The sequence below is a fragment of the Nannobrachium achirus genome (assembly GCF_963921795.1).
Source record: "Nannobrachium achirus genome assembly, chromosome: 1".
NCBI classification, from domain to species: domain Eukaryota; kingdom Metazoa; phylum Chordata; class Actinopteri; order Myctophiformes; family Myctophidae; genus Nannobrachium; species Nannobrachium achirus.
Window position 1 is genome coordinate 23914187 of NC_137810.1, and position 18937 is coordinate 23933123.

Consider the following 18937-nt stretch of genomic DNA (forward strand, 5'->3'; position numbering starts at 1 on the left):
AACCGCATTTGCGCCGGTGGATGGGTGCCAGTCTACGCGCTTAGAAATGGACGGCGAAAGGCAATCAAAGTCGTGCTCTGCGCGTTCTTCTCAAGGAGTCTGACGAACTGATTTAAGGTAACAAATGAAACAAATTATTATATAGCCTACGTTTAATATTAGAACGTGTAGCCTACACGCTATCTTTTGAATTGTTTTCTTTTCCCACATCAAAGACTGAATGGGAAAAGTTCGCTCTCTGTAGTTGCCTGTGAGGAATAATGTGTACACTGTTACAGTAGGCTAGCATGGGCTGCAAAATGCTTTTTGTGACATGATAGCTTAGCTTTAAAAATTAGATGTAGACCTACTGTATCTAAAGTCAACTTGTGTACGTAGGCCTACATTGGACTATTTGTATTATGAAATGCTGAGTAAAATGAACTTTAAATTGTATCCTTGCTTATAGCTTTTCAATGGTCATGTTTTGTCTTCCATATCCAGAGTTAGGGGATTTCCAGGTGACAGCAGGCGGGTGCCGGTCCGAGGGTGGTTCAAATAAATTATAGCCTAATATGGGCTGGTGATAGTGATGACCGATGAGATGACAAAACAACGTCCTTATCGGAAAAGGTGTGTGTGTGTGTGTGTGTGTGTGTGTGTGTGTGTGTGTGTGTGTGGGGTGTGGTGTGGTGTGGTGTGTGTGTGTGTGTGTGTGTGTGTGTGTGTGTGTGTGTGTGTGTGTGTGTGTGTGTGTGTGTGTGTGTGTGTGTGTTGTGTGTGTGTGTGTGTGTGTGTGTGTGTGTGTTTATATTTTACAGGTCATAACAGCGGAGTTTGCCATGGAGGGCTGCCTGCGATGGTGCCATCGCACCTGCACCTGTTTCCTTACCGAGGAGGAGAGGCTTACCATAGCGGTGGACAAAGAGATCCAGAGAATTCTCCGAGAACAGAAGAAGAGAGAACGGAGAGAAATCAAAGTTCTCCTCCTAGGTTGGTCATTTCTATCAGGCTGCTTTGAGGCATTTTGAAATGCTATAATGATCTGTTTAAATGCAAATTAATGAAGCAGTTAAAATGACGTAGCCTATGTGTAGCCTAATTAAAGGACTGCTAGAAGACAATACAATAACATTAGCTCATATTGACTTACTGATCTGTTAGTAAGGTATGTGAACAGAAAGGGTGGGGTGGCGGCACCTGACAGAGGGTGAGGCTCATGATATGAAATTTAAAGAACTTATTTACTCACGAGCCAGCAAGTTATAGAATGAAAACTATGTGGAACATGTTAGAATAATGAACACGTTGGATTGATTATAGCTTACCTCAGACTAAAGAAAGCAATCAAAGAAAATGTTTCACAGAAATACATATTCAGTCAATATTACTATTAGTAGGCCTAAACAGCAATCATTACTGGTCAGCTTTTTACACTTTCAGAGATCCATTTTTTGAATATAGCATCAGTGTCTAGTCAAGTCACTATTACCAAGACATTTCATGAATGCATAAGCCCATTTAAACACATATTTAATAACACAGTAAACACACAACAACACAGAAGTACAGTAAGTCTTGTGGTAAACCATGAATTGACATATGTCTTACAACTTTCTTCATCAATAATAAGGCATGAATGTTACTTCAAATTAACCAAAAAGACTGAGCAACTTAATGCAATGGTTTTAACCATACACACCTTAGCATCCCTTTTCTGGGCATGTCATAAAGGCGAACATTTGGCAAAAGTAGGATAAGTGGGAACATTCTGAAGAAAATGGCAATCCCAATACAGCACCATGTGACACATTTTGAGATTTTCTGTGAAGAGATTAGTGTAGAGGGGAAAATGAGGGGGCCAAGGACAGTACAGAGCAGGGAGAATACAATGATAGAACCCCCTCTCCCTCCCCCCGCCTCCACCCGAACACACGGGAGAGGAACGGTGTGTGTTTGTCTGTCAGTGTCAGACTAACAGAAAACGTATTATTAATATTTTTTAGTTGTAATTAAAACCCAGAAAATAGCCAAAACTGAACACATTGCGATCTATTAGCCCAAACCTCATTTGAAAAAGATCAGGAGCATATGAAAGCCTTTTATAAATGTTTATACTATTGGAATCCTTCTCCAAAATAATCAATTACAATTGCCAGCAAAAGCGCAAAATTAGGTTCGATCAATTTAGTGCATGGGTCACAGCTGGTCGCTACTACAGCTGGTCTGACTGGAGTCGCTAGTAGCCTACTATAACCAACAGCTCTCCTCTCCTCAAAGTTACTTTAACCATTATGGTATTCCATTCTCAGCCAACTAATGATTAAATCCATTTATTTCCGAGACCCGAGCATTTAATGATTATTAAAGCCCATAGTTGTGCGTGCCTCTCATGTGCCGATCCATCCACTGCAGCCGTGCGCTGTTAACTGATTGACAGGCGAGGAGGTGTAAACGGTAAACTTTATCGTGTAATATATAGTCCAATGCTGCTGGCTGCCAAGGATTCTATAATATCTTTTAGGGCTAGGCTATAAGGCTAGGCTATAAGTCCAGAGGTAAGTCATTTCCTCCTCTTGCTCGCTCCTCTGACAGTCTCCTCCAGAGAAATCACTGACTGACTCACCAGCCATGGTGGCGTCATGCAGTTCAGCAAAAGCTAAGGTATGGCAACATGACTGGTGTCTTGCACGTGCAAAGGCACGCATGCAAGACACCAGTCATGTTGTCAATCCTTAGCAACAGGCATGATGAATTTATTTTATGAAGGACATTTTATTATTTTCCCCTGTAGCCAAAGTATTGTAGCTGCCAATGCTGCCATACCTTGCCACTGACACCTCTGCAGTCAGGCTCTGGCTGCACTACGGGACTCATTCAATATGCGAAAACAGCCAATAATATGTCTCATTAAAAACAATATAATATGTTATAGTTGAAGGGCATATACCGGTAGGCCTACACAGTGGCACATGACACTATAGCATTTAGCGTGAATTCATGCATTGTCATTGTCATGTAAACACAGACAAAACAAGCCAACACGAGGTGTAAACGCGACGCGTTTTTGGTAACAGATCCAATCGTTTCCAATTGTCCTTGTGTAAAAAGGGCCTTATAAAAGTCATATTGATGATGTCATAAAACTCTTGTAACTTCCTATCCATAGCTACAGATTGCACAGGAAAGTTTTGTTGTTATAAGACCCCATCTTGTCTTTGTGGATGAGTCCAGACTCCAGACTCAAGAGATAATTGAACACTGGGGTACTCACTGAACAGCACCATGAGGTTGCAGACCTTCAGGTGTAATTTATCACGAGTAGGCAAATTTATAAGAGAATCCATCAACAATCAAGAGTGTTTGTCACTACAACACAACAAGAACAATAATACTGGATATGATATGATGATATTAAATGAAAAGAAAAACATAATATAATGCAATTAAAATGAATACTAATATACTAATTAGGAATGAGACAAGAGTAGAGATGGGACGATATGAAAATAATTTCATATCACGATTATTGTGAAGAAATTGCGATTTCCGATATTATTGCGATAATCAAAATATCCCCAACATCCATTATCCTGGGGTGGAACATTTGCCAAAAAATAGCAGATCTACAAGCTCACTACGCAACACGTTGTGAGCTTTTAGATAGGCAATCTTTTGGCAAAGACATTGCCAAAAAAAGACTGTATCAAGTACGTACATTATAAGTACCTTTTACCAATTATAGAGGGTTTAAGTGGTATCGGATATGCAGCTGAGATATGATGTTTTTTATCACGATAAACGACAATATCGCTTATCGTCCCATCCCTAGACAAGACCTGACAAAAACAAATCCCAACCTTCCTGTTTGTTCCTCCAGGCACCGGGGAGAGTGGTAAAACCACCTTCATCCGACAGATGAGAATCATCCACGGGAGAGGCTTCTCAGAGGAGGAGAGGAAGGCCTTCTCCAAATGTATCTTCCAGAATATTTTTACTGCCGTCAAGGCTTTGACAGGAGCCATGACATCCCTCAAAATCCCCTACGCCAACCCAGAGAACGAGGTTCACCTCTCTCACACACACACGCACGCACGCACGCACGCACGCACGCACGCACGCACGCACGCACGCACACACACACACACACACACACACACACGCACACACACACACCAACCTGGTTTTCGTCTTCTCTCCCTGCTTCCATCAACGTCTGAAAACAGTTTACATTTCCATTCATGTTCCTTGTCTCCTGTTAGTTCCCTTAGTGGCTTACTACTTGGCTTCGATAGACCTGTAGCACAAGCTACAGTTCTTTTTTTTACCCCCTTTTTGTTATGCCATTGAATTCCTCCCCACACACAGTGGGACTGAGTTACGAGGACCCAAGGTGGAGGGGCCTGGAATTATTTTACACTTAAGCTATAGCAGATATACAAGCTCACAGCGCGGCACTGTGTGCCGTGCTGCAAGCTCGTTAGATCTGCTATTTTTTAAAAGTTGTGAGAATGTGTGCAAATCTTTTAATGTATGTATTTTTTAAGCGAGCATTTGTAACTCAAATCCTTCTTCTGGGGGGTCCCTGGAACTAAATATTTTGAGATGGGGGTCCGTGGCCAAATACATATCATTTTGGGGTCCTTCACATGAAAAAGTTTGATGACTACTGACATAGAAACATAGGTTTTTCAAAAAACCTTAGAAGGATTTGAAATATTGAACGACTTGCACAAATGTCACAATTTTTCAAAAATAGCAGATCTACAAGCTCGCAGCGCGGCACCAAGCTTGTATATCTGCTATTATTCAATAGTTAAAGTACCCAGGGCCCAGAATTTGGTGCGACACCCCTGGGTGCCACCCCAGCCCGTAGGAATACACACAGTGATATCATCCTCTCCGCTCGGCTTCCTCCCCTGAACATTTGCCAATTGGGTTCATATAGAAAGCCGGATGAACCACGGTGGTTCAAACGCACAATTTCTGCAGTGGTGGCCAGGCACTTTTCATAACTATGGCTGTCCATGTTGGTGATTTTTTCATATCTACGAACAGTAGAAATTCTCTCTCTCTCTCTCTCTCACACACACACGTCACACACACACGTACTAGCATTTACCTCAATAGATCTTGCGGCCAACAGTATAAATAGCAACCCTCATTACCACCATCCTCACGTCACCTGTACACAATGTTGGAAGTACATTTATTCAAGTACTGCACATATTTTAGGTATTTTTACTTTGCTTAAAAATGTAAATACTTTTTTCTACTTTACTACATTTAAGAGGCAAATATTGTACTTTTACTCCACTACAATTATTTGAAACCTTTAGTTATTAGTTACCTTTTGATTATTATGACAAAACATACATTAACCACTTCAGCCCGATCTACAAGCTCACAATGCATCGATCTACAAGCTCACAATGCATCGCAACTGCTTTAAAAATCTTTTTTATACATTTTAGACGAAACGTGAAATGGGACATTTTGCATATTGAGCACTTTACTTTTGGTACTTTAACCCATTTAGGCCTAGAATTATTGACTAAGCAAACGTTTGTAACTCAAATTTTGCTTCTGGGTGGTCCCTGGAAGTAAATATTTTGAGATGGTGGTCCGTGCCCAAAAAAATATCATTTTGGGGGTCCTTCACATGAAAAGGTTTGAGAACCACTGACTTAGTAGTCTCTCAAGAACAGGTTAACTGAGCTCCAGTTAAGTGAAAAGGACCTTTTCTTTGACGATGGCTGGCCAGATTGCTGACATAGAAACTTAGGTTTTACAAAAAAAACCTTTGAAGGATTCAAAAGACACTTATAGAATCGGGTCAAAATTCTAATTTTCACGATTTTTCAAAAATAGCAGATCTACAAGCTCGCAGCGCGGTGCCGCGCTGTGAGCTTGTATATCTGCTATTTTTCAATAGTTAAAGCATAAAATAATGAAACACAAAATGTGTACCCGTTCTAAATGGGTTAAGTATACTTTGATGCTTTTACTCAATTACTTTTTGAATTTGGGACTTATTCTTGTAACAGAGTATATCTACATTGCGGTATTGATACTTTTACTTAAGTAAATCCTGTGGGTACTTTTTCCGCCACTGTCTGCCTGTACATACACAAACACCTACACAGCGCACACCCATTTTCTTGAACATCCAGAATAAGTGACCACATACATAGAGGTTTATTAGCACCAGAGATCATTCTGCAGAGTATAACATCTGATATATGGTATACTGTATGCCTCTATGCTTAGATGCATGCCAAATGGGTCCGGGATGTGGACAATGTGCATGTGACCCAGTTGGACCGGGGATATGTGGATTCTATCCGACGCCTCTGGGCAGACTCTGGCATCAGGGCGTGCTACGGCCGTCGCAGTGAATACCAACTTCTGGATTCCACAGAATAGTGAGTAGCTGTGTGGTATAGCTGGGGAGTATGTCTGTATGCATCACGAAAATACATCTAAAAAATTATTACATCCTAGCATGTCTTACATCAAGTGCATAATGGTTTTCTTTTTATTGATCAACAAGTTGCCCACCTTCCCATGGCAGGTAAATAAAACCTTTGGGCAAGTGGAGTTTGCTCTCAGTTTTCCCGACTGGGCGAGTGCTAGTTTGAGAGGGGACGCAACTGTCTATAAACACAACACTCTAAACACCTGAATGTGGCCAGAGCGCTCTGTCTTCTGGTCTGTGGAATGTAAAAGAAGAACACTGTTTTCACTGTTGCTTTGTTGTTTTTATTCACACAGCCCCAGAAAGTAAAAATAATAAGCGTTAAATTGAATGGTAATTCAAATTTTACCTATCATTTTATAATGGACAATTTACCTTTCGGGCAAGTGGGCATGACCTTGGCTTTGGGCAAGTAGAACATGACCTGTATTGCCCAACGGGCAAGTGCCTCTGAGACCTTAGCGTCAACCCCTGTGTAACCTGTAAGCTTTGTGACAATATCAAAAAAATGTGTTCAATGTAACTTATGTAATAGATATTTATATAATGCCAAAGCAAGCAAAATGATCAGTCTTCAACTGAATAGTGAAAGTTTTGGACATCATGGTCGTTATATGTGTGTCTATTACTAAAACATATACCGGTAGCCCCAGTGTTTCAACAGCATACCCCTGTTTGAATCCGACCCAACTTTACTGCATGTCGTATCGGCTTTCTCTCTCTTGAAAGCACACATGCCAAAAAGATATTCAAAAAGAAAGAAAAACTGTATGTATGTGGGTCGAGTTGTAATTTAGGGTTGCGGTTAATTTTATATTCAACCTTTAATTCATTATAATGGCAATATTCTGATATGGCATAACCTCTATCCCAGCAAGCATGTCAGGACCTGGACCAATCAGTGATGTCTCGATTGGGGCCAGATCACAGCCCATATGGGGGTCCTTTTGACGTCATTACCAGGACGTCAAAAGGACTTTTTAGTTTGACAGGATTATTGTTATTGTTTGTAATGTTAGTTGAAATATGCAGCATAATAAGGTTATATTCTGGGACATCTTTAACTAGTTATGATATTTATCTGGCCTAGAATATCACCTGATTTCAACCAACATAAATCCTGTCAAACAAAAAAGTCCATATCACGTCCTGGTAATGACGTCAAGATCATCCCCATATGGGCTGTGATCTGGCCCCAATCGAGACGTCACTGATTGATCCAGGTCCTAACGTGCTTGCTGGGATATTACAAACACTGTCCTTGTCAAGCACTGAGCATTTCCTCCTGTGTCCACTGGAGGGGGCTAGTCTTTTGAAAACTCAGCCTTTTCTCTGCCCTATCGAAGGTTAACCACCAGTTGATAGAGCCACCTTGTTATGTTACTAACATTAATCTATTCAAAATGATTAGGTCTTAGTGCAACACAGACTTATTGAGCAATAACAAGACAACAACTCTTACCGTATGCAGTCAGCCAGTCATCAAGCTGAGCATGATAAGACAGTCTGTCAACATTCAGATAACGACAAGTTGATTCAACATAAGCCATAAAACAATCAACTGAACACACAGTGAAAGTGACTCATTCAATCTCTCTCTCTCTCTCTCTCTCTCTCTCTCTCTCTCTCTCTCTCTCTCTCTCACTTCAAATATCATTTGCCATTCTAAATCCTTTCAAGTCATTTCCAGTTTAGTTCATTTTACACAGTCAAGGCTGAACTAAATACTAAATGATATATGATCTAAGCAACATAAACGTTTGTCCATACACACTTTGATGTTTTGCCAAGTTCAAGACAGATGGAGATCAACGCCTTCAAGAATAGACATTTTATGGCCAATACAGCATGCTGTCTCTCTGTCTCACTGTCTGTCTTTCTCTTAGAGGGATATTCCACTTTCAAAAAAACCTTTGGTCATTTTATCATCTAATCAGGCTTTTATGAACACCCTGAACTGTTTTTAATTTGCTTGATTCAATATTTAGATATTTGATGTAAATGTTGCCAGGCCCAGGGCCTCTCCCCATACACACCCATTGTAACTTCAAACTCCATTTTAACCATGATAGATTCATTAAAAACACCCATTATATTTTCTGGTGACTCATACTACCCTCCTAATACGTGAGCAGGCCGTGTTTTTTTATATAACTTTTTTCAATTATTTTTAATAATTCTTTATTGTCTTTCCTTTTCCATTTTCCCAAAGAATTATTAAAAATAAATGAAAAAAATTATCAAAAAATAATCCCCTTTTTTCTCTCTCCCTCTCTCTCTCTCTCTCTCTCTCTCTCTCTCTCTCTCTCTCTCTCTCTCTCTCTCTCTCTCTCTCTCTCTCAGTTACATGACGAATCTGGACCGCATAGCTGCTCCAGATTACATCCCCACTGCCCAGGATGTGCTGAGAGTTCGCTTCCCCACCACAGGAATCCACGACTACGCCTTTAACGTCAAGACCATTACACTCAGGTATCCATTACCAAGCTGTCATGGGACCAAATGTAACACCATTCACCACGTTGTGAAAACGTGATATAGGCTCTTGTGGGCCAGTGGGGGGCATTGTCTGTCTGATTCCTACGCGGTGGGATCGTATTTTCACTTGGAGCCACACAAAGCCCTTGCTGGGAAATGTGTGATTGCCTGTGCAGACTTTCTTTGTATGCACGCTAAGCATATTGTTCCCTTGCAGGTCCTGAGGTGTCTTTTATATGTGAAAGCGCAATCAGTTACTGCAAATAGGAGGGTGGAGATACTGTGAATAATGGCACAGTCACAGCTAGAATTCTTGGAGAGTCGTTACCATGTCTGTTTACAGGACCCACAAACGTGTTGGCAGAGAGGCAAAACGATAAAGTTATCAGGGTTCCCACGGTCATGAAATTCCTGGAAATATTTTGAAATTAGAAAAATATTTTTCCAGTACTGGAAAAGTGTTGGAATTTATCAAGGGTCCTGGAAGGTCCTGGAAAAATAGCTATGCATTGTCTTTGGTTATTGATTTTGTTAATACCTCTGAAATGAAAAATTAAACATGGGCCAAATATTAAATATTAGAGGCAGAAATTGTGAAAATAGACGATCTACATGCTCACAACGCCGAGGCCGTGATTATATAGATCTGCTATTTTCACAATAGAACCGTGTTATACAAAATTCCTCAACTCTTAGTGCTCGTCAGGGTGCCGGGTCCCCAGTTAAAACATGATTATTTCGGGGGTCACGGCCTAAAAAGGTTGAGAACCACTGGCATACACTACCTGTCTTTGTCTTTTGAGCTGAATTATTGTTATATAGTCCTGGAAATTGGGTTGGAAAAGTTTTGGAAAGTAATTGTTAAATATGTGTGGGAACCCTGAGTTATTCATTATGTTTACTGCTTGATGCCAAATGACTCCAACCCCACTCCCCAACCTGAGCACCTGAGCACAACATACAAAAGCTGACGATTTCGATTTAGTTTTTTTGTGATAGGTAGACAGAAGTGGTATCATTATAGCCTCTTTTGTCATAAGAATGTAAAACTACATTCCATGACAGGCTTCTGTTATGGCCTCAAAGGGACACATGCTTTACACCAAAACCCTTCCAGACCTTTTAGCCTGTGACCACAAATTATTATTTTTAATTCATGAAAATGTTTGCTTTTTGTCTTAATGTTTTTTGAAAATGTTTAGTAAGGTAACAATAATTAAAAACAAAATATAGGAAACAAAAAATTCAGGGACCTATACAAATTGTTCCGCGACCCACAATTGGTTCCCGAACCAGTGTTTGGGAAGCAGAGCTTTACACTGATTGCTCATTTGGGGTTTTCCACTAAAATAAATCTTTTTGGGGACGATAACGTGAAAGAGAAAGCAGTCAAGGGAGTGTCAGTAGGGGTTGTTTTTACAACATCCCTCCACAAGAGGGGGCTGCAGCACTGCAATACTGACAATGTATCTAAACCACTGGTTCCCAAACATTTCTATGGGTCCCTTTCTTTACTGTTTCCAGTAATTTCATGAAGAAAAATCTAAGAAATTCTATAAGTTAGAAAACAAAGTTTAAGTAGTAGTGAAAATAGCCTATCTACAACCTTCACGCCGTGTTGTGAACTTGTAGATGTGGTGTTTTGGGACGTCTAATCTCTCTTTTGGGTATTGACCTGAAAGATTTGGGAACAAGTGCTCCAAATGTTTCCCTGGACGACCAAAAGGTTCAAAATGTCATCTCTTCTACCCGAGGCTTTATTTATTTTTTACTCTGCACCTGATTCATTCCCTACCTCCTCCCTCTCCTCTGTTTCCCCCCCTGCCAGGATTGTAGATGTAGGCGGACAGAAGTCAGAGCGCCGGAAGTGGATTCATTGCTTTGAAAACGTCACGTCACTCATATTCCTGGCCTCCCTGAGCGAGTATGACCAGGTCCTTGAGGAGAGAGAGACAGACGTAAGAGCCTCTGTGGGCTGTGTGTGTGTGTGTGTGTGTGTGTGTGTGTGTGTGTGCGTGTGTGTGTGCGCGTGTGCGTGCGTGCGTGTGTGCGTGTGTGCGTTCGTGTACACATGTCTAATATCGTTGTTGTCGGGTGGAAACCTCGTATCTCCAAGTTTCAAATGTGTACGTTCTTTCGCAAAGTAAAGCCCTGCTTCATCATACAAGGCCGTCGCACAAAAGTAGTGAAAACAGCAGATCTACAAGCACACAACGCCTCGCGGTGCGAGGCGTTGTGTTCTTGTAGATCGGCTGTTTTCACTGGTTTGAATCATTTATAAATGATAAATGCAAAACGAACGGTTTTGGACATACAAGGTCTTCACCCGACAACGACGATATGCACTGTCCTCTCTGTCCTTCTGAATCATTCTATTCACAAACCTACCTGCCTGTCTCTCAGTCTGTCTGCCTGATGGCGTCTCTATCAGTCAGCGAGGCCCTTTTGTTTCCTTTTGACCGTTTATCTCTCAGTGTGTCCACCTGTCTCTGGGTTGATTCATAAATCCCCTGAGGCTTTCGCTCCCTGTCAGTCCGGGATTCTCTGAACCCAAGTTGTGAACCCTATGTGCCAGAGCTCTCCCAGCCTCATGTTCCCCAGAGGCACTTCATTCCTCCGCCAACAGGTCTCACTGTTGAGTAAGAAAACATGTCTGTCTCTCTCTCTCTCTCTCTCTCTGTCTGTCTCTCTCTATCTCAGTCTGTCCCTGATTCCCTCCTCTAGCCAGCCCCCCCACCACAACACATAAGCTGTTTATCTCTCACAGCCACTTTGTAGACTGCCTGCACATTCATTAACCTCCACTGTGTCCTCCTCTGTGCTTCCGGACCCCATGAGACCCCCACCCCCCCACGCCTGATAGCCATCCTCCTCTTTCATGGAAACCTGAAATCCTTCCTGGTCCAAATACCTGCCTCCCCTCCCTGCAAGGGAAGAAACTGCTGCTCGCCTGTGTAGTCTACGTAAATCAGTGGTTCTCAATCTTTTTCAACTCAAGGACGCTGAAATTGACACTTATTAGCCTGCGGACCCCCATTTGAAAAGATATGGATAAGAGAAGATTTTTACGGCTCTAGCAGTGATACTCAACCATTCAAATTTCAAGGACCCCCAGTTTTTACACGCATTAGGCTACGGACCCCCATTTAATGGCATTTCTATGGACAACAATTTTGATTGTAAAATCATACCCATAAGGGTCAATTTGGTTCCTAACTATCCTTTAGCCTGGAACTCCCTCAAGGACCCCGGGGGGTCCCCAGACCCCACTCTGAGAACCAATGATCTAAATGGCCAGCAACTACTTTATCTCTCTGACTCGCTCAAATGAAAAATGTTTCCCTGCTCACCTCTGACATCTTTTAGCTGCACCATCTTGCGTTGCAACCTGCCTCACAATTGCTTCCCCCCCCCTCCCGTGTCTCCAGAACCGTATGGATGAGAGCCTGGCTCTGTTCTATACCACCATACACTCTCCCTGGTTCATCAACACGTCCATCATCCTCTTCCTCAACAAGACTGACATCCTGGCTGACAAGATCCAGACGTCGGACCTGCAGAGGCACTTCCCCAGCTTCACAGGTAGGCTGTGTGTCTGTGTGTGTGTGTGTGTGTGTGTGTGTGTGTGTGTGTGTGTGTGTGTGTGTGTGTGTGTGTGTGTGTGTGTGTGTGTGTGTGTGTGTGTGTGTGCGCGCGTGTGTGTCTTTGTCTGTGTGTGTCTTTGTGTGTGTCTGTGTCTGCCACTCTGGAAATATACCAGGATGGCCGAGTGGTTAAGGCGTTGGACTTAAGATCCAATGGACACATGTCCACGTGGGTTCGAACCCCACTCCTGGTAACGAAGTTTTTTTTGGGATGGCTGGGAATCAGAAGGCTGCCGGTTCTACCGTTTGCTCGCTCAGTCTACTATATAGGGGTATATGAGTCAAAGGGCCCTATTTTTGTCCATGCTTTACCCCTTATCCCAAAACTTCTTGGCCTTTTTTTACTATTTTGAAAAACATTCACATGTGTGCGTTTATGTGTGCGTGTGTTTGTTTACAAGCATTCACATGTGGGTTGTTGTTATTATTTCGTATTGGGTTATTATGTCTGGAGAAGCAGCTCTCTGCACCGCCCTATGGCACCTCTGGAAATAACACACTGGCAATGCTACAAAGTCATTTGCAAAGTCATTTCGGTCCCTGTGCTTTCCCTGGCTCTGTCTATCAATAAGCTGCCACAGTGAGCATCCTCCCTTACGTCACTGTGCCTTGGCTTCTGCAGTGCCTGTGAACATTATGTTTGTTTGTACTTGCCACAGCACCCCTTTTCTGTATTTCACTTTGTTTCTGTCTACAATGAGACATGCCTTGGCGACAAAGTTTCTCACGAGACACGTCGCACTACAACAAGGCCTAAATCAGGGTGATCCACTTCCAGGTACATGTCATACTTTAGCACTAAAATGAGAGGATAAACATGCAGAGTTTGCTAAGGTGGGTGTGGCCATTTTGGCCATTTGAGTGAAATTATAGATACTCCTGGTCAAATATTACTCAACTACATGTGAAAGTTGCTCAGTCCAATTTACTTGCTTTTAACACATGGGAAGCCAAGGTTTCTAACATTTCTAGCTGTTGCTGCTGCCGCCGTTCACTCACGCTTTATTTTGAAGAGCCTCGGAAGCTTCGTGCGTGTGCACGTGAGTGTCCACTGACGATTGAGGAAGATAATCCATTTGTATACAAACACTCGTGAAACTAAAATCCAAACCGGGGCCGACCATCGCGGTAAAGTGTCGCCGTGAAAACAATCAGATCTCTGCTTCCCTGGCGTTCTTTGCACCTCATTCATAGATAAAGCCCTTTTTATGTTTCAGCCTAGAATGGAAATCAATGCAGCCTAGTCGCGCCATTTTCTCTCTCTCTGTGAGCCACGGTGTAACGTATGGACTGGGGTCATTCACAGGGCACACAGCATGCGCGCAGAGCTGTACAGTTAACCCTTTGTTGTCTCGTTGAGGAACGAGATAACTCCTTTTGGCAGAGTGACCCCTAGTGGCCTTATCTCGTTACTGAACGAGTTTGGCCACTTGGGTGTTAAAAACAGACTTGCTTTTGAAAACAGTATTCAAAAGTACAAATTACATTTTCTTTTTAATATCAATGCATTGTCACAACGAGTCACATCACAACATGTACTGTATGTAGATGTAGATCGGATATTTTCACTAACCTATTTGAAATACCGGTAGGTCTTAAATGGTTTGCACTTTTTCCCTCCCTGTAATAAAGGCAATTAACTTAAAAATAAATCTACCCTGAGTGCCTAACTGGACCTGGATTCTTTATGCCTTTTAGACATAATTATTCCTCGCTCCTGTACAATATTTGTCATTAAAATCTAGTGGAGTGAAAGTCACAAGTAGTCTATCCAAAAAAATACAAAGTAAAGTACAGATACTCAAAGAAAAGTTACTCAAAGGGATAGTTTCATAGTTCAAAGGGATAGTTAAACGCCAAAATGACTTTTTTTCTTTTTTTCTATTGATTTTTTCAATCTTTATTTCAGCCCAAATATTCAGTTTCTGACATACAGACATGTGCGCCAATGATTCCACAGACTAGATGAGAACCTGACAGAACTGCGTGTAGGGTCCGTTATAACAGCAATGATGTCATTAACTGACTCAGATGCCCTACACATAAACCTGTACATAAGGTTGCATAGTACAGAAGAGCAGGTGGGAACCCCGACACTGACAAACATCTGGCTCGCACTGGAGCTTCTCGGAGCTCTTAACAGCAGCCTATACTCATTATTCCCTGAAGAAGACCTTGCCAGGTCAGAACGTTGGTTTCTATTTAAATAAATCCTGCAATCCTGCTTTGTGGCTACGAGTGTGCAGACTTTTTCTTTACCTTTATACTTACTTACCAAGGTCAGCAGCACCTCACCAATACTGGTGTGCGCCCTCTCCCGTTTGTTTGATCGATTACTCACCCCATGGAGACTCGAATTCATGTATATATTTGTTTTGTTTTGTCGCATTCCTAAGCCAATAATTTGAGGAGACTCTTTGTGTCTCCATAGGGAACAAAGCAGGCTATTTGTGTCTCCATAGGGAAGCACTGCTGGTCATCAAATTATTGGCTTTAAGGTCCGTACACACCAGGGGCGAATTAGCGAATAGCGAATTAGCCTTATAAAGTCAATGGAAGCGTCCACACCAAACGCGAATAAAAAAAAAAAACGAAAAGGCTTTTTATTCGCCCTTGTGTCAAATTTAGCGAACATTCGCTGGTGAACTCCTCTCTCTCTCTGTATCAATGCAAGCTCACTCTATCCTACTTAAAGAGAGAGAGAGAGAGAGAGAGAGAGAGAGAGAGAGAGAGCATGGTCGAGGGACCTTCCCTTTGCATTGAGGCCGAGGGGAACGGTGTTTCTTTCTCCTTTTTCTGTCTCTCGTCTGTGTGGCTGCTTGGAAAAAGTACTCGAATGTCTTACTGTTAAAAGCATGTTTTATCTATGTTTTATTGTAGGCTAATTTATATATGTAAAAAGACTAATGTTTTAAAATAAATCGCTGGGTATTAATAATCTGAAATGTAGTGGAGTAGAAGGAAAGTACTGGAAATTAGACTCAAGTACAAATACCTACAAGTACAGGCTACTCAAGTAAATGTACTTTTAGTTACTTTCCACCACTGCTGCTGCTGCGAGCTGCCTGTATGCAAGGGAACGGGCGGAGGGGGAACGGTGAACGCTCTGCTGTGATGTGATGAGTTGTGTGTGCCGGAGAAGACCTATACACTTCCATTCTTTGTTTTTTCTTTTTCTTATTTAATAGGCTAACAACCACGGCCAGGTCATCATCACTTGAGGATGTAGTTTCCATTGTTTTATTTGTTTCCCTGTCTCCGTTCTCCGTTCTCCTCTCTCTCCTTTCTTCTCCTTTCTCCTGTGGCTACAGGCAGATATCACCCCCTCGTTTTTAGACGAATTAAGCGAACATTAGACGCATGTTCGCTTCGCTTTTTGGTGTGTATGGAAAAAGGCGAATACTTTGCCTTTTTGGTTCGCTTATTCGCGACACTTCGCTAATTCGCCAGTGTGTATGAAGCTTAAGGAATGAAACAAAAACTAAAAAGTATCCATGAATTCAACTTTGGCTGAATAATCGATAGAAAAACTGTTATTTTTTTGTGGTGAACTATCCCTTTAAGAAACGGTACGCTAGTAAATGTAATGAGTTACTAACTCTCCAGCACTGGTCATTAGGAGCTTGGCTTGGTGTGAAAGGAGGAAGGCAGTAGAGTGGTTGAAGCCCCATATCCCTCTGTTACCCATAGCAACCGTAAATACCATCTGCGCAGGTGCGCGCGTGTGTATACAGTATGTGACAGAGCGAGAGAGTAAGAGTGTGAAATAACACATGCAATTATATGCGAGTGTGTATGTGTGTGTGTGTGCATGCATGCGTGTGAGTGAGAACGTGTGTGTGTGTATGTGTGTGTTTGCAGTGGGGGAAAAGGTAGCTAGAGTGCTCTTGTGCTTCACCATAACCCATGTGAAATAATGAGTCATATGGCATAGCTCCTTACTGACCATTTAACTTAATGAGAAATATGAACTTTCTGTACCCAGAAGCTGCAATAGCTAATGTTGTCAATGAGGGAAAATGCTATTTTCCTGTGTGAATATGTGTAACCACCTCCTTGCTGTAAATGTGAGTGTGTTCTGAATGAATAAAGGGTATATTTCTAACAGCAATGACGTAGATCACTGCTCCATAAAGTTAGATGATAAAGTTGCTAGGACTGTACAATATCAACATGTACAATATACATGTCGCAAAAGATTGTTTGAAATGCCTTGTATTTACAGTGTGCATATCAATACATTTAGCCAATCCACTAATTATAGAACTTTTATTTATTCATTTCAACAATCCAGGTATAGATTAGAAGAAAATGTGTATGAAACCTGAAGAAAATGGGGAGCCGTGAGAAACTGTTTTGCTAAGTTGGTGGTATGTGTACATGTTCACTGTCAAACCGTGTTGTTACGTGTTTCCAGTACTGGAAAAGTTTTGGAATTGATCAAGGGTCCTGGAAGGTCCTGAAAAGAATTGCTACAGCATGCATTGTTTTTGACTCCATAAATCGACTTTGAGGGTTCCCTGACACAATTTTCTTACCTCATTATTATCCACAGATTCCACACTGTTCATATTCACAATAGTCACTCTCATCTAAATGCCTGCGGTCTATTGTTGTATGCTGATGTATGGGTTTAACGTTGTTAAACAGGTTTTTATGATATTAAGCAATTTTGCTTAATATCCTCTTAATACCCGCTCAAGGACCCCTTGACTTTGAGAACCACTAGCCACTGGTGCCAGACAGTACACCCAGAAACGCCATTTCAATTCTTCTCTAATTGTCTTTAGTGCTTTGAAAAGTTCAAAGCCATCACTTAGGAAAAAGTAGAAAGTGAAGAAGGTAAGAAAGTAGACAAAGGTTCTGAGATGGCCATGGAAAGCAATTTTTGAAAATGGGTTATAAATTGCTCCATCTACGCCTTCCCTCTTAGCTTTCTTACATACTATTTAAAAAAAAATCTAAGGGATGAGGAGGACTAACCACTCTCCCTCTTTAAAAACACAGCATATGTTCTCCATCATGTCTACTGGACTAGTAGGCCTATACATTTAGTATTTGACGTGGGCACATGCGTGTCCATCATGCACGATCCGCATGCGCTCCACGGTCCATTTGCAGCGTGCACACTTTATTTTTGCTACACTGCCGGTCTTTGGTCATTTAAGCAACTCGTTAATGCACTGAATTATTGTCATATAGTCCTGGAAATTGGATTAAATATTCTGGAAAGGTTTTGGAAATTCATTGGTAAAAATGTGTGGGAACCCTCAACCCTGGTGTTAGAATGGAATATTTATATACATTATTATTATTATTATTATTATTCCCCCAGTGTGTGCATACAGGAAGCTATTCATTGTCTGTGTTGTATGTTGGCAGCAAACCTAAGGCAGAAAGACTGTATACACTAACATTATTTCAACAATGTTATCTCATGTATCACGTTCCCTGATATTGAGCAGCCCTATTTGCTATTACCAGAAATGTTTCAAATATTCTTTCTGACCCTGTCACACATTCTTGCCTGATAAATTCAACTTACATTTTGGTAATTGTGCACCCCTGCTCCATCTAATTTTTTTCAGGCAAGAAACGAGACGCAGAGGACGCCAAGGACTACATCCTCAAGATGTATGAGCAGCAGGCCTACAACCGCGACAAGAGGGATAAAAAAAAGACCTTATACCCACACTTCACCTGTGCCACAGACACCAACAACATCCGCAAGGTCTTCAGCGACGTCAAGGACACCGTTTTGTTCACGTCTCTTAAGGAGTACGGGGTCATCTGAACTCGACCTGCGTCTCATCGTTGGAGGATGGAGGGATTGAAGGTGTAGCGATGGAAGGTAGAACCACAACCTTTGTCTTTCTGGACCTGTGGTTTTCTGTGGGGGCCGACCGGTGGTGCCGATCGGCAAGGAGAGGAAAATGTAAAGAAGAAAAACCAACCCCACAAAAAATTAGATTGGCTTTTATTTCCACTATGTTTGTTTTATTTTTGAACGCCATTACACAATAGGGAGGGCCACAGCCAGAGGCTATGGCCGTTTGCAAGTCCTTGTCATGGAAAGGTTTGGTTACGCCTGTTCTGGACAGTCCGCCTGAAGAAGCCCTCATGAGGTCACGTTGAAGCAAATGGAGGCAGTGGCTTGTTGTATTTTATTATTATTCTATAACACTAGATATGAAGTAACACATGAGTGATTGGCTCCTAAGCCGGGATGGTTGGACCTGTCCTGCAGCACCACTCAGGGTTGTAGAGGCATCCCAGAGGATCCACTTCTTTATTTCCCTACGTCCTTCTACATCTCCACTGGTGTTCACCAAGGAGGTGATGTGGTGAGCGGGCACCT

The 18937-nt window shown here is 41.9% G+C and overlaps 1 protein-coding gene across 1 annotated transcript; it reads left to right on the forward strand.

The window, feature by feature from the left end:
• Positions 1–821: 821 nt before the first annotated feature.
• On the forward strand, positions 822–18373 carry gna15.1 (guanine nucleotide binding protein (G protein), alpha 15 (Gq class), tandem duplicate 1; the record flags this gene model as incomplete). Its single annotated transcript, XM_080721169.1, has 7 exons — positions 822–972; positions 3860–4044; positions 6250–6404; positions 8801–8929; positions 10764–10893; positions 12364–12517; positions 18168–18373. 7 exons carry the CDS (start codon positions 822–824, stop codon positions 18371–18373), a joined length of 1110 nt encoding a protein of 369 aa, XP_080577295.1.
• Positions 18374–18937: the final 564 nt, after the last annotated feature.